The sequence below is a fragment of the Rhododendron vialii genome, chromosome 12a (assembly GCF_030253575.1).
Source record: "Rhododendron vialii isolate Sample 1 chromosome 12a, ASM3025357v1".
In the NCBI taxonomy this organism is placed as follows: Eukaryota; Viridiplantae; Streptophyta; class Magnoliopsida; order Ericales; family Ericaceae; genus Rhododendron; species Rhododendron vialii.
Window position 1 is genome coordinate 1919830 of NC_080568.1, and position 17523 is coordinate 1937352.

General features: G+C 39.2%; 1 protein-coding gene across 1 annotated transcript; it reads right to left on the minus strand.

The window, feature by feature from the left end:
* Positions 1 to 1699: 1699 nt before the first annotated feature.
* Positions 1700 to 12024, minus strand: LOC131311845 (lysine-specific demethylase JMJ26-like). Its single transcript, XM_058339434.1, has 13 exons — positions 10187 to 12024; positions 9993 to 10105; positions 9109 to 9208; positions 8867 to 9008; positions 8377 to 8440; positions 7351 to 8047; positions 5690 to 6019; positions 4976 to 5275; positions 3895 to 3967; positions 3715 to 3800; positions 3069 to 3188; positions 2604 to 2665; positions 1700 to 2405 (listed from the first exon to the last, which is right to left on the minus strand). The coding sequence occupies exons 1-13, from the start codon at positions 11807 to 11809 to the stop codon at positions 2054 to 2056; spliced, it is 4062 nt and encodes a 1353-aa protein (XP_058195417.1). The 5' UTR covers positions 11810 to 12024; the 3' UTR covers positions 1700 to 2053.
* Between the last annotated feature and the right edge of the window lie 5499 nt (positions 12025 to 17523).

A 17523-nucleotide genomic window follows, 5' to 3' on the forward strand; every position in this document is an offset into this window, starting at 1 on the left:
GTGTGTACAAACAAGATTGCTCCAATTATTCATTGCTCGTGGGATACGGTCACGTGATAACTCGATGAAAAACGGAGCGAAATGCGGTACTTTGTGTGAATTGCAAAATCCCACGCACCATTGATTTTTTGAACGCACGGGGTGATCCGTGGGTAACATTTTGTCCGACATTTATACGAAATTAATTAATTACTCTAACAGATTAGCGTATTTTTCATATTTACTGAATTTTTCAACAACAAAAAAAGTCAACAATATTCGGAAGTCATCATCGTCCCAATGAAAGTAATCAGGTAAAATTAAAGTTGGTAAATGTTCATAAATGTCACAAAGTCTTACTGAACGTCAATGTGACCTGTGCGACTCTTTTGGAAAAAATATTTAACTTTAAGGGGATAATATAATACAGTTCGACTTACACAAAGTATACCCAAAAGAACGATTATTTGGAAGTTAGGAGTTCGAGTCTTTCCACCTGCGTGTATGTGTTCTTTTTTTTGTATTTGTTGGGGTTATTTCTCTCTTTAATGGGGCTTATAGTGATTGTGGTCCTTTCGATGGGGCTTATTTATCCTGTTGGATCAGCTGATGGGTTTGGTTATCTCGTGAACTCTCACGCAATGAATGTAGTGTCCATTGATTTGTACTTTATATACTTCATACATAACGTAATAAACTCTTCTACTTATTGGCACCAAAAAAAAAATTGCTATTTTTTTGAGTAAATATCAAAACATTTATGGAGTCATCTGAAAAATCATCAAAATTTGGAATTGACCTGACCCTTAGCATTCCCATTGGCCATTGCCCTTCGGACGCCAACTTAGGAGGTCCTCTCCAGTCTCCATCGCCAATCAGTTACTCTCTGGACGGAAGTGCCAAAGTGTTGAATTCATGATTTTGGTAGTATTTTATTGGGGTTTACTTTAACAGGAAATTAAATGGGATCTAGGTACAAATTGGAATGAACCAATTTTATTGAACTCTGTGACCAGAGAAAGAGAGAACATCACTTGCATAGCTTAAGTGACATATAAGTAATAGCAGTTTAGCACGAGCGGGAGTGTGAAAGCATTTGACGAAAACCTTTTAGATTGTTATAACTCGTGAGAGTGAGGATGAGAGCGATAGCAGAGTGTTCTACCAGAAAAATTATGTGACCTAAACCACATATATAGAAGACTATTGATAATTAGGGACGAAGCCAAAAATTTAATTTAAGGTGGCAAAAATATATAATATAATTTATTGGCAATGATAGCATTGCACCCAACTGCTATCTCAAAATCATATTTGTCATTTATTTTTTCGAGAACAATATTCTTTGATCGTTGGGTTAATGTACGATAAATTTGATTTCTTTGCACATATGCTCTAACTTGTTGAGTTCTACAAGCTACAAAGAAAATACACAGAAAATACCGGGCATGTAATTCTATAGTTCACAAGTTATTACCATCAATGAATCCCAAGGTATTAGCTCTTTCTTAATGTCTCAAATTCAAAACCCCTTAATCTCAAGTTCGAAACCTCTTAGATAATGTCAACTCGTTTGAGACCACTTCATACATAACTTTGCTCTAGTTTCAATTAGGACCCCGCAAGTGAGCGATTGAGGTGCGCAAAAGCTAATCCAGATATCTGAATTATCAAAAAAAAGTTGTTACCATCAATGGCCATGAACAAGATAAGGAACTATAGTCGCGACCCAACTTTGATAAATTCACGAAGCAGGAATTTTAGCTTTCTACAATTTCGGATGGCTGACACAAATCACAATGGACAATTAAGGACAGAATGAAAATCTTCCAGTATATGCATAGGTTCTCCCCATTTTTTCTAGATGCGACCCATGTAAGGGTTCCTATACAACAATCAGGCTAAGAAGGCTGCACAAAAGTAGTGCCCTGTTGTTCAAAATAACCTAATGGTATTTAACAGAGCATGATCAGCAATATTAGTCAAAACAAGTACAGTAACAGATTTCCAAGTTAAATCTGCCAGATAGCTCTACAAACATGGACTTGGAATATCCTCGAGAAATGCCACTCATTCAGGTGGAAGAATGGGTTGCTGTTGGGGAAGATGGAGGGAGATCTGCCGACGGTTGACATCCTTCCGGACATAGTGGTGTGGAACAAGGGGTTGATGAAGGGGAAGATGGAGGGAGATGTGCCGGCAGCTGACATGCTTCCGGAGAATCCGGAGACGATGATGTGGGACAAGGGGTTGATGGGGAAGCTGGAGGGAGATTTGCCGATGGTTGACATGCTTCTGGACGCGGTGATGTGGAACAAGGGGTTGATGATGGGGAAGCTGGAGGGAGATCTCCCGACTGTTCACATGCTTCTGGACGTTGTGATGTAGTTTCCAACAGCGATGCCTCAACTTTCTCACTTTCACGCCTGGAAAATACAAATATGTTAGAATGGTGCGCCACGCCTTAGGAAGATCTTAGTTTCAAGCACTCAATTCCCTTGAGGCTATGTTTGGAGTACTTGAATAGTTTACGGCATTGTGAAGCATGAACTGTAAACAAACTTGACACTGCAATAAACAAGGAAATAGAAAACAGGTAATCAACAAGTGAAACTTATACTCACGGGATTAGCTTCTCCAGTTCATTCACAGCTTCCTTTAATGCATAAAGAGACATCTTCTTTACCTGTATCATCCAAAGGAAAAAAATAATTTAAAAGGCAGAACTTTCAGCATATACACACCAAAAGCCCGTTAAAAAACAGAAAGGAAGCTATATGAACGATTACAAGAAAGTGGACCACTTGCTCATGTTATTACGGCTACTCTTACAGTATTACTGTAGCTAAGCTCAAGTTTTTATGGAACCATTACTATTCACGGGAAAGCTACTTTTTCGGTTTTCTCAGTACGCATGGAAACTGAGTTACTCGATTTATAGACAGCACATAACCAGTAATTGAATCTGAGTTTTGCCTTCTTTTCTCAGGAATGTAGAGGTTTAGTAAGCTACCATGGATACCATCAGGAAGGAAAAGCAACAAAACATTAAGCAAGAACAACGTGATGCAGGAAATGAGAAACTATACCTCTAGTTTGTCTTCCTTAGCCCAATGATCGCGGGGAAGAGCACGGAATTCCCCAGTCAAACGGATACATTCATTGATGTTTTCGGGAGAAACAAAGTCAAGAGCAACTTTTATGCATGACTGCAAATGATGTAAAGAAGGATCAGAGATTGAAATAATCAAGAACTTAAATACAGACACTTTGCCACATGGACATGCATAATTTCCTAGTTACTTGATATTGTACTACAAAGAGAAATTCTGCAAGCTACAAGGTAAGTTTTTCACCAGCCACATGGACATGCATAATTTCCTAGTTACTTGATATTGTACTACAAAGAGAAATTCTGCAAGCTACAAGGTAAGTTTTTCACCAGCCTAGACTAGGTTCATCACAGAACTAAGCCACACATGCATCACTAGTATGGCAACTCCCAAGTACAGGTCATGGAGAACTAAGCCACACATACTTCAGTATCGATGTTTCATTGTACAATGACTTTTGCAAACAGTCTATGCCGAAGTACCAAAAACAACTAAGGTGTCTACTTACCTTGAGGTTTCTAACTTGATGAGGACATCCAGCTGGAATAAAGACTGCCTTGTACAATGACTTTTGCAAACAGTCTATGCCGAAGTACCAAAAACAACTAAGGTGTCTACTTACCTTGAGGTTTCTAACTTGATGAGGACATCCAGCTGGAATAAAGACTGCCTCTCCTAGTTGTTGAACAAATGTCCAAGGTTCAACACCTATATTACCATCGAAAAATGACCACGGCCAAAAGTGAAAATTCAGTCGCAAAAAATTATAGACCAACAAGACCACGTCAGATAACAAACTAACCAAACTCCTCCTTCAGCATCCTTTTGTGATGCAAAGTCAAGTAGAATGTCTGGTCATGAATTGGATGAAAGACCTGTAAAATTGAGAGGATAAAAACCGCCCACTAAGATTAAAAAGGATCATCAGTTGTAAACAGCATCAGTGTAAGTTCAAACTCAACTACAACTAGTAAAAGGGTAGAAATCAGGCTCAAAAAGGATGAAAAATATGCACTATCCGACAGGGTCAACATCCTCAAATTTAACCCCATTACGATTATGGGACAAGTGCTTCTTTTTTTTTTTCCAAAAAAAAAACAAAGCACTGTCCCATAAAATCGATGAAAAGATATGAGAACACATAGCTGTGGCAACCTATCAGAATCCACCAATAGAAATTGATGATGTTACAAAATCACCAAACGGCAATGCAAAAATAAATCAACACCGCTGCCCCTCTCAGTAAAAGTATAGTCATCTAAGGATTCCTCGTTCTCCCTCGCATAACATACCATTAATGACAAATAATAAGATTAGCTATCCTTTTTGGACGATGTCATTAATCATGAGACTACTATGGAGCCAAAACACTACATTAAAATCTTAACTTTAAGCATAACTGCTTTCCAAATACTTTCATGATGGAGAAATGTCTGGTGATAATAATTGATTCAACCCAAAAAGCACTAGCATGAGAAAATAACCAATGAATGAAGAAACCATACCCACTTATCAGTAGCATTAGGACTGACCGTACCCACTTATCACTAGCATTAGGACTGAAGGTAAAGTCACAAAGAACGCCCAACGAGATTAGAGCCAAATTAGAAGTGCCATAAAAGCAATGGCAACATTTTGAGACTCATTCTCAACACCTTACAAATGAGGTAACAAGATATCATATAAAGAATCACTCACCCAAATATCCTTCCAAACCCACACACTGTCACCATTTCACACCTCTAATATTATGAAAGATATGGGATCGACGGCTACCGCTATTAACCACAAGAGGACCATTTCCATTAACAAAATACTGTTTTGCTAAAATTCATGAGGAAATTGTTACATGCATATAACTTCCAAGGTAGGAGCTTCATTACCTGATCTACTGGCTGGCAGTCGATGTGCCTGAACTCCTTATGGTGCTTTGTAAGATACTCCTCTAGCTTGGGAACATCTTGTCGCCGAAAAATTTCCCAAACAGCTCCTCCATCAGGTGTCTCCAATCCATTCAACATCTTGTCAGAAACAGTCTCGCCTTGTAGCTTCTCATCATTTGATGAACCATGTATGTCGGAATGGACCGTACCAAATAGTTCTGTTTGGTCCAGGACAGCATGGTCCTTAGAAAGCTGCTGGCGATTCAGGTTCACTTCTGCTGTGTGTGTTAACAAATTAACCTGAAAGAAGTACGAAGATATTAAATGAGTAAATCTACGTACAAGGGAAGAGGACAAAAGATATGGTCCTGAGTATGGACGGAGACCGGCTGAAATACCACATGCAGAGTTTGCTGGAAACAACAGGAACTAAGCAGTGGCTCTGAATTTAATACAGCCTATTCTATTGAATATGCTTTTCTGGGAATCTAGAATCTCAACACATTGAACCTACTATGGTAATTTCTGTCAATGCCATGAATCAACTATGACCTCCCTTGTGTCAGGAGTCCAGTCTAGAAGAAAGTATACAGAGCATGCAGAAACTTCCAGCATTTGTTCTTCACGAAATCAAAGGGAAGGCAATTACCTAATCAAGAATGAAGCAACATAAAAGTAAAGTAGGTAATTGTCCACCTATCTGACAATTCATACCGCATCCGACATGTCACAATGAAGCTTCGTGACAGAATCTCCACGGCCAAGCTCTTCAGCAAACCCATACGCAATGTATGTTTTAGGACCCAGGTCTGGCTTCAGCATTTTTTCAGGCAACTTTGCAGCAACATTAAGAAGACCAGAACGTGGATGTGTGTATTCTGAATATGGCAAGGCACTGATGAACTCCGCACCATGGCGAGGTAAGCGCTCCTCAAAGAAATTGGATGGGGGCCAATCTTTCAGTTTGAGCATCTCTGGCCAACCATCCTTGTGTGATCGACTTTCTGAATACCCTTTGAAAAATTGGTGAATATTCATATCAACCTGCACAGTTACAACATAATTAACGATAATAGCAATAACAGGCACTACAAGAAATGAAACATGGAAGCAACTTCATAGAATGGTACCGACTTTCCCCATATTCAGATGTGGAACATCAGGGACAGGAATTCAGACATCTGAATACACTTCAATACCTTTCTCCTTTTTTGGAGTAAACACATCATGGTTTTTCATCTTTATTCCTTTTACCCTGCTCAAGAGAAGGGGGTTGAAAACTACAACAAAGCGCCAATGAAGCCAACTAATATTTTCCCATTTTCTCCAGTTCTCCTGATAATCGGAAGTATCCTACATAATTTTGACTCAAGTTTAGTTAGTCTCTGTCCTAATTGTCTGGAAACAACAACTACAATGCCCAGACAACTTGCTACTGTAATCTGAACAGTGTCAAGTTTCTATTTCACCTCTTCTGTTCACTTGTGCACCCTCACAACAATAAGCTTCAACCGTTTATTCCTTAAAAAGGCAATGCTCGCTCAAGGGCAATCATAGGTAAGTTAAACCACCCTCAAACTGATTTTCTACCATTCAAAATAACGGTGAGCTACAAAGAATAATCATTGATACCCCGAACCACCTCCATAGCAGGTAATCTGGTAAGTACGAGTCCTTTTTATTCCTCCTCGCGTGTTAACCACTTTAGGTGTTCTGTTGTTGGCTGGCCAAACAAGTACAAAAGGACAATATAAGGTGAATGAGTTTGCAGTAATATTGAGGGGATTTGAACCATGTAATAGATAATTATATCGAATCAATCCCCATCCAAACTCTAACTACAAACACTGAGAAAACCTGCATAAGATTTCTTGTGTCTCATTTAGAAAAAGCCAGGACTCCTTACACTCTAACAAACAAAACTCAAATTTTCACCAATTTATGCTTTTACCTGCACACATGTTGACCATAAAGTCATTTGACGCCTATATATCATAGTCAAGAGTTGCACAAATTATGTATGTGCAGAACATGGGTAGGTAATGGAATCAGAGGCAACAAAAATGTTATGACTCTTTGTGCAGAATATGCAAGACAGGCACAATTTCCTGCAAGATAAAGAGGAATTATACAAAAAGAGTGAGGAAGGGGAATAGATCATGCAGCTTCATTGCTGCAGTGGACCACATTCCCGATTACCCAGCTACACTTGACTCATTGAAAAACCATCCTTCATACAGTCTATCCCATCCACACAGAAATTTCAGTGCCATTACAAGAATGAATGAGACGTATTAAACACATAAGTGTCGAGAATGATAAACAGGGTGAATATGACACCACCACAAAGAAAGTGTTATCTTACAACTACTTACCTCACGCCAATCAAGGCAATCAATTGCCGTCACTGATAAATCTGAGCAACCCGAGTAAGTTCCTTTACGATTACGAAATGCACGCCACATAACCATTGGCTCCCAACTCAAACCAGAGGCAATTTGGAGAACATCACGGACAACAACTGGCTCCCCCCTGACCCAATGTTTCTGGAAGTGCTCTAGATCCCCTTGTTGGATATCACTTGTTGAAGGACAGTACAAATAATTGGAGTCATCGGCATCCTTTCTAGAAGCAGCCTTACGAAGTTTTCCATTACCAACATCAACCTGACCATTCAATTTAAAGCAGGAGCAGAGCGCATCAGAAGTTCCAGGCATATGTCTTTCAACCAATTTTTCTATTTTCTCTTTTAACTCCGAAACCCAACCTTCCGGAAGCATATGCTTCAACTCCAAACGGCCACAACCATCCATTTTCCTTGGGCAAGATATGACACCAGTTTCCGTCGCATTCCAGCCAGGTGTTGGCTTTTTATCAACATCAAAACTGGAATCAATGCTTGAATCTAAAGAAGCATTCCGATCTGAAGAAGAGGTGAGAGGTTTGTCACCAATGTGGTCACCCCCTTGCAGGCAACCCTCTCGAATTTCCAGGCAACAAGTCAGGCAGAGATCAAACGAACAATTTGGACAGCTTCGGTGAAAATCAACTATAGAGGTTCTACAATTGTCACTGCAGCATAATGTGTGCTATCATAATGTAATCGACACAATAACATTTTCAATTCATTAACGTGGTTACAGTTTACAAAATCAGTTTTCAAGAACCTTTTTTTCAAAAATTGTTTTTCGAAAGTACCATCAGTCATCGGTTTCTTATTATATTCATCTTTTACAGGAAATATTGTCGAGAATTGCATTTTAGTAATTACTAGTAATATTACAAAACTTTTCCAATATGCCCATAAAAGTTGTACAACAAAACGTCAACCAAAAAAGTTTCTAAAAACACTGATTCTGAAAAATGTCACCGAACAGAGATATTCAAAGAAAGGACCATACCAATAAACACGCTCATCACCACGACAAACTGCCTGTTGTATCTCTACATCCGACGAAGATAAACCTGTATGAAGGAAGTAATATTGACAAATTATTATGAGAATTAAATGCATTGGATTGACTGCATAGGGACACCCCACACATGCCCAACACCTCAACAGACTCAATGACTAATCTGTTTCAGATCTATTACGTCGAATGTTTCTGGAAATAGAATCAAACTTAAATGCACCAAGCCACCTACCCTAGCCATTGAAGCTCTGTTTCATCCTTCATGGCTTTTCTAAGTATTAACAGAACATACATATTTCACTGATATTGTGTTATTATCTAAATCATTTCTTCTATCTGACCCAAATGCAAGTGTGACATTGATAATTTCCTATCCCCAGCCATTCAAAAAAAGATAGAAACGAAGCAAGACTTGCATTAGTTACCCCCTAGTTGCATGTAAAGGAATAAATAGATAAGCTTAATACCGATGGTATACCTTTAATCTTAGCCTCCATCTCCTTTTCCATTGTTTGGTCATGATCAAACTGTTTCAAGAATGGAGCAAGAGCATATATCAGATGCTTCAATAGCCGAACCCTTTCCTCCTCAATCTTGGGCTGTCCATCTTTTTCATTACTCTGAATTGAAACATGAGAAATCACTACGCGTCGAGCACCAGAAAAAAAGACAGTTGCAGAACAGTGCCCAACTGACAAAAAGCACACAGCTAATAACAACCTTAATCATATCCTGTCGACGCAAACATGCTTTGCAATTACAGTTTCCCCGGCAATATGGACAACACTCCGCTATTGCTTCCTCTGACAGCTGCGGATACCTGAAAAAATAAGATCAATGAAACAGAAAATTATTAATAAGCATGCAGACATGCTGATACTAATTAAACAGCAGATACACCTATACCATTACCATGGCAAGTAGGAGTTCAGTGATATCAGCTTCAAACACATCCATAATTCCAATAAAAAGATATTTGATGGCCAAAATTAATTAGATCAGTCAACCAATTTATAGAAATAATTTTCAGAGGTTAGTTACACAAGCGTACAATCTATAGAACTAATGCCTCTTTATTGCTAATATTTACACATGCTTATTTGGAAACTTTCTATAATAAACAACTTTTCCTCACTGTCCTGAAAGAAATATTTACACATGCATATTTGGAAGCTTTCTATATCAAGCAAATTTTGCTCATTGTCCTGAAAGAAAAACCGTTGAATATTCATAATCCCTACTTGTGCTATTGGTTGCACGAAAAACTGACAATATAACATCCAAATCACATCATGGACACAAAAAAACAGCCACGCACACATGGTAAGACTCTTGCAACCTCACAGTAAGCTGCACACTAGTGTGTTTTACGTGACTTTATAACTCGCCATGCATCGAGAACAAAATGCTGGACACAAACTTCAAGTTAACTAAAGCTATCTCCACCCTTTACCAACAACAGAAACCAGTTAGATATATAAGTCGGTTATCCTTGAATAATCTGTATTCTTCCTTGTACAGAAATCAAATTCTGGTGCTTCAATTCACTTATAAGTTATATATACTTTTCTTAAAAAGGCCAGCATAAACTACAAAGCAGGTACCATCTCTTGATGCATGGGCCACAATAACGTCTTCGGCAGGTTCCACGACACCTCACCACCCTCTGGTCACTCCTCATGCATTGATGACACATTTGGCAATCATCCTCACCCCCCTGTCAAGTTATTTAGAAAACGAATCAGCAATTCAGAATATTATGTATAGATGTAAAGCCACGGGCAGAGTGTATAATTACATCGGTACTGAAATGCCTCCTCCTAGCATCAAAACGAAAGCCATTTTGCTTCGAGCCGGACCTTCTTGAATAAACCTTGACCTTTGGGTTATCAACGTCACCGATATCCTCCTTATCTTTTTTCTTTTTGGTTGTTACTCCCAATTTCTTCCCATGCGCTTGCGAAACCTCTTTCTTCATCCTCCCTAGTGATGCTGATTCATTGTTCTCATTCTTTTTCACCCTTTTCGTTGAACTAACCTTTTCCTTCTTATCATTTGAATCACCACTAGTAACATTAGCCTCTTTCCGGAACTTTTTCAGTTCCATTAACTTTTTGGTTCTTGTAGTCAAGTTACCACAACAATCATCTTTGCCGTTAGTACCCTCATTTGCCCCTTCTTTTTTGTTGAATTTGGTAGGAGCCCCGGATTTCTTCTCCCCTGATACCAGTTTCTTAAACTTGGGACCCTTTCTCATTTTTTTCACCAAAATAAAATCCTCTTCATCGGTATCCTCATTTTCCTCTTCTCCCTGTTTGATTTTGGTAGGAACCCCCAATTTCTCAATCGCTGTACCCTTTTTAGATTTTTTCACTGCAGTGGAATCCTTTTCGTCATCCTCCAATTCATCTTCTTCACCATTAGTAACCTCATTTTCCTCTTCTTTTTGTTTTCTTTTGGTTTGATCCCCTGATTTCTTCTCCCCTGGTCCCACGGCATCAGAACCCTTCTTCATTCTTTTCACCGAAGTACCGTCCTTTTTGCCATCCTCCGAATCATCTCCGCCATAACTAACCCCATTTTCCTCTTCTTTTTGTTTTCTTTTACTAGAAACCCCCCATTCCTTCCCCCCGTTCCGCAATTCCTTGACCACTACACCCTTTTCCGCTCTTTTCAGCAAAGCATCATCCTTTCCATCCTCCAAATCATCTTCACCGTTAGCAACCTCATTTTCCTCTTCTTTTAACTTATTTTCCGAAAACCCTTTCCTTCCTATTACCAAAACAACCTCCTTCTCATCTTCACTAACCCTCTCCTTCTGCTCATCAGAATCATATAAATCACTCTCCTCCTTTTCCTCCTCCATTTCCTCTTCCTTTCCATCTCCATCTCCATCTCCATCAACACCATCACTAAGCTTCTTTTCCTCTTCTTTTTCTTTATTTCTCCCAGAAAACCCCAATTTCTTACGATCCGAACCCTTTTTCCTTCTTTTCACCAAAACAACCTCCTTTTCACCTCCCTTGACACCACCACCACTATCCCTCTCCTCCACACGACGCCGCTTCTTCTCCGGAATAACCTCATCATCATCCTCCTCCACCGCCTTCCTCCTCCTCCTCCTCTTTTCCTGCTTCGTTCCGTCCGGAGGCGACGAAACGTTCAATCTTCTAGAAACACTTACACTCTTGTTCACACCCTTGTCTCGATCGGAAACCCTAGAACCAGAACCGGATGACTTCTTCGAAGGAGTAGGAGATTTGTTGTTAAGGGTTTGAAAGAAGTGTTTTTCGCAATAGGCCTTGTCTTGTAGCCTCCAACCGCTGCACCGCCACTCCTTGCCGTCGTTCCTTCTGCAACGGAGGTTATCTGGCGGAACTGGAACAGCTGATCGCCTTGCTTCCTCCATTTTCTCTCTCATCTCTCTCTCTTCTCTCTCTCGCTCGCTGAGTTTTGTTTGGTGACACGCCTCAAGCACCTGTACTGTTGGGTGTTGGAAACTTGGAAATGTGGGGTTTAAGTGGGAATTTTGGGAGGGAAAAGGGATGCGTGCAGTACTCCTATTTTTTAGTGGGTGGAGTTTCGGAGGGAAACCAAAGAGAAATGGGAGGGTTCTTACACCGCCCACGGTTTTCGCATGTAGTAATGTCATCACCCGGGATGCTGCCGAGTATCCCGGTGCTAAAGCGGGTGTCGAGCTGCATTTGAATGTTCATTTTGATAGGAACGATTTTGAATTAAATTTGAGCACATGCTAATTTAAATCGTTCATTACTCTGCCAATATTCAAGCCGTCAATATTCAAGCCGTCGATAGTCAGGTTGAACGACGAAATCGGCCCCTCGACACCGCTGGCAAGCACGGATTGCTTAGCATCGTCTCCCAATATCTTCGGAAACACTGTTGGTTTTTGGAGTAATCAATGGAGAGAGGCCGATATAAATATACCATAAATAAGGCTGAATTGAGTGAATTTTTCGGAAAACTTATCCAAGTGGATTGAAAATCTATTGAAATTTGTGCTGAGAGAAGGATTCCGTGACTTCCGTCCCAGCAAATTAAAAAAAAAAAAAGGATTCCGTCCCACGCATATTTGACCACCGCGTAACGTTTTTATTGTTTTTCATTCAAGTATAGGAGTAAAATAGAGATTTCATTAACTATTAGCCTTTTGGTTATGAAATGGGACAATGTTTTTAGAAAAAAAAATGATACTCCGTAATAACTAAGACTAAAAAATAGAGACGGAGGGAGTATATCCAAGCTTATCAACCTCCATTCTTTTCTACTCCAACTTTTTTGTCTTTTTAATTTCGTGTGTTTCAATTGTCTTTTTTGAATTTTTTGTTAGATTCGCGTCATAAATTTTAAATTAGTTATTCGTCTCAATAAGAAAAGTCTAAAAAGTAAAAATTAAAAAATAATGACCAAAATGGAAAAATAAGGGTCTAATAGCTTCTTCTTTTTTATAAGTGTCGTCTTCTATGAATTTTTTTCAATATCGATCCACTTTTTTATACTTTTCTAATTCCTCTCTTTGAGAAAAATGATTAGTCCAAAAATCACAACGAAAAATGATTAGTAAAAAGTTACGTTTTTACTATAATGCTTTATATATATATATATATATTGAAATTAGGAATTTGAGCAATGCTACATACACAAACTAACCACACCTCTCTTACATAGGTATGAGCTACACGTATACAATTATGAGATAATTCCTGCCGGTCCTAACTTTTTAGTTCATGGCTAGGAAGATCCTCCTCAAAAAAATTCATATGCTCAATAGGTCCCTTGTTAAAAAATCCCACGCGCCTGCCTCCCCATGTGCGTCGTTTCTCTCTCTCTCTTCTCTCCCCCACGCGCCTAGACTTGTGGTCCAGACTCGCGGTTCACACACCGTCACACACAAAGCGCTCTCTCTCTCTCTCCTTTGACTCTCTCTCTTCTTTCTCTACACACACTCTCTCCTCTCTCTTCCAACCCCTCTCTCTTTCATTTTTAATAAATCTTTGAATCTTTATAATTTTTATTCTGCACTATTACTTTTATAAAACTTGTATATTCAAAATTTACTCGTAGAGATCTATCAAATGAAATTTACTCATATTCCAATTTTAACTGTTAATTAGCAGTAATTTTAATTTTTAATTGTTAATTAATAGTATTTTTTAATCCCAAAACTATAAAAATCCTAATTTTAACGGTTAATTAGTAGAAATGTTAATTTTTAATTTTTAATTAGCAGTGTTTTCAATCCTCAAATCTTAATCCTAAACTTCAATTTTAACTATTAATTAGTAATATTTTAACTGTTAATTATAATTTGTAATTGTTGATTAGAATTTATAATAAAAAAAGAAGCCTATTCCAAAAAAATTATTTTATTTTTACACATAATTTCATATTCAATATTGAACTTATTTGATAGATTTCTTTGAGTAGATTTCAAATAGCTAAATTTTAAAAAAAATAAATATGTGCGGCAAGAGTTATAATAATTTTAAGATTTAAAATGAGAGAGAGAGAGAGAGTGTGTGTGTGTGTGAAGAGTGAAATAAACCGTGTAGGAGAAAGGGAAAAAGTAGGCGTCGTGGCATAGGACTTGGTGGGAGAAGTAATTGTGCGCGCAAGGATCTTATGGGAACAAGTCAATCCAAGTAGGACCGTCCAGAAATTTCCCTACAATTATGACACCCACAAAAGGTGGGGTCCACACATATGTGAGCTAGAGGGATGTGATTGGAGGTATGGTTTATGATGTGTACTTATCATTTTCCGAAAATGAATACATGAGGGAAATAATTTTTGGCAAACAATTTTATATTTTCTCTTAGTTTCTAAGCAAGAAAGATAAATGCTCCGACCTTTTTATTCCCTTCTTTGAACGATACTTTGATTTCTTTCGGATTATCATATATTCAATTAAATGGGATTAACTTTTTTTTTCTTATTCAACACCTGTCTTTACAAGTTGGATCACATTTGGATTAAATGAACTTTGAAAAACATTTAATCCAGCTTCTTATTTATAAGTTTATATAAAATGTATATTCCAAGTTCTATATAATTAGGATAAAAATACAATCCCTCCGTCCAGATTTAATAGTCATTTTTTGGAGTTCGTGCCATTTTTCAATCGATTATATCTTCCAAAATTTATAATGTTTTACGTGATTTCAAAAATATTGTATTATAGAACTAATCGAGATCTATCAAATAAGATCCATATTCGATATGAAATTCATTACGAATTCAAAGATATAACCCGTTTTTTAGCCGATTAGAATAGAATTAGAGACATTTAAATCCGGACAGAGGGAGTATATATATTCAGCATGAGTATCCCAAGTTTTTCTAAAAGTCAATGAACTAATAAACGTGTTGTGTTTGTGTTCGCATTCCAATTTTATTTTAGCGCGATGATATCATCTAGCTAGGTCCGCTAGAGCAATAACCATAGTCATATTATTCTTCAAACTGCTCAGCGCTCCTCATTACAACAAAAAACATCAATGGCAACACCATTTGTTGACAAGACACCTTTGTTGTCACCATAAGTGTCTCGATCTACACCTGTTGTCAATTCTTGCACCACAATCACACACACAATTCTTGCTATCGCAAATTTTAATATATTTAAAATGTGTCTTAGAGACGCTTTTACGTTCCCGCTCCCTCACCCATCCGCTGTAACTTAGTTAAGTAAGTAATATTGGATGACTCGACAAGAATGTCTTTGTTTTACCACATTTTTTTTATTTAATTTTATCATCGGACTACAACTCGATCTTCCTTACGATTTTCCAGTAGTAACGAATTACTAATACATGTTTTAATTTTAAGTTCAAACTCCATGCTATGGAAAATTATTCCCAGAGCACCACCTACGTCCTACTACTGGAGCATCATTTGACAGTGCTTCAGAAATCTTTTCTAGCACACATTTGTGTGGATTATTCCACCATCAAATATGTGACTCATACTCAAATGATGATGTATAAGACCCTTGAGCATTACGTGGTGAGGCTACAAGAGCACTAAATAAATACTCTCGTGCTATCGGCACTGGAGTGTATTTTATTTCAATGCAAGTATGTAACTAGGGAAAAAGAGATTAAATTCTTTTCATCTTAGGTAAAAAATCCCTAGTTTTTACTAGGGGTGTAAATGAGCCGAATCGAATTGAATATCGGCATGTTCGAGCTCGGCTCGATCAGAATTCATCTGGCTCGAGCTTGGCTCGAGTTCGAATCGAGCCGGAAAAGTTCGGCTCGAGCTCGGCTCGTTAATATTCGGTCTGGAATAAACGAGCTAGCTCGGCTCGAATTCGTCAACTTTTTGGCCTTGATATTAAAAATTGGCTAAACAAGCCGAGTCGAACCGAATATTGGCATATTCGAGCCGAGCCGAGCAGAACCTATATATTTCGAGCAGAGACAAAACTGTTCGCGAACCTATATATTGGCATGTTCGAGCCGAGCCGAGCCGAACCTATATATTTCGAGCTTCGCGAACCTGCTCGAGCCGAGCCCTACTAGGTTCGAGCTCGGCTCGTTTATCAAACGAGCCGAAAAATCGAGCTTGAGCTCGGCTCGTTTATCCTTCGAACCGAGCCGAACGAGCCCTTATCGAGCCGAACCAAGCCGAACTCACGAGCTGCTCAGTTCATTTACAGCCCTAGTTTCCACCACTGTTATTTGTGGGCCCCGCCGTGCGCTCATCACAGTAATCTAAATCGTTCATCCTGTAGGGTCCGTAGATTAATATATTGTAGCAAAAAATCAGCTTCATCGGACATCGATATGTATATCAAAAATTGAATTTTGATTTGTCCGATCAAGGTGATATTTTTGTGTGAGTACACTAATTTACGGACCCTACAGAATAGACGGTTTCAGATTAATTGCGATGAGCGAACGGTGGGGCCCACAAATAAGAGCGTTGGAAACCGGGGGTTTTTCAGCTTAAGGGGGAAAGAATTTGATCTAGAAAAAAACCACCAACACAAGAACGTTATCCACAAGAAGTCGTTACATAGTGTATTTTCTTTCGACAGTCAGCTAGATAGAATCCAAAATCACAGAATCAACAATTATCCAAGCGCTGACCCTCACTGGAATCAATGAACCTAAGCACAGCCGATACAAGCTCCCCAACCCCAACATCAGCCGTGGTGTCCAACACCATCTTCTTAACATCTCCGACGTCGTACTCCGTGCAACCGCCGTACCCTTCAAGCAAGCTCTCCATATCCTGCCACGTGGCCGGCTTGTGCCAGCTGGCCGCCTCACCCTTCCCCCTCCCCTCGAGCCGCCGGCGCCACTCGGCTTCGTCCTCCGGCTTACACTCCACGACAAAGAGCCGAGCCCCGGCTCCCTCGGCCAGCTCCCGGAGCCGGTCGAGGTGGGCTCGGCGCGACAGCGGGAGTCCACCACCACGCCGAGCCCGAGCCCTAACTGGGTGGCGGCGATCCGGAAAGCGACATCGTACGATAGGTCGTTGAGGAGGTTTGGCGGTAGCGTGGGGCACGATAGTTGGAGGGTCAAGGTGGAGTCGCGGGCGTCGTCTTTGTCGATGAGTGGGCAGTGGAGGGCGGTGGCTAAGGAGCGGGCCACCGTTGACTTGCCCGTCCCAGGGTGGCCCTTCATTGCTATGATCAGTGGGCCCACTGCCTTAGCTGCTTCCATTGTGATTTGTGAGTGTTGTGATTATTCCCTTGGTGATGAAAAGTTTTGAGGTTTAGGAGAGCGATTGGATTGGGTTTGAGTGAATTGAAGGAAAGATGGAAATTTGGGATTGGGTTTTTATCTCGTCTCAAACAAAGATAAATTTTGGTAAGATAAGATGAAGGGCTAATTACATTAAGAACCCCGCCATGTCCAGAGTTGGGTCCATTCGGCTAAATAAATCAATTGACATATTTTTTGTTCTTACTTAATTTTGTTTCGTATTTGTTAGTTTTTGGTCAATTTTTTAGAGATTATTATATCGTCATGATGAGAGAAATCTAAAAAGTAAAAATTTATTATCGAAATTCAATTTTTTAAAATAAAGACAAACAAATTGGCTTATTGACTTATTTTTGTTTTTATTCAAAAAAAAGAGAGGTTCCAATCGTAATTTTTTACT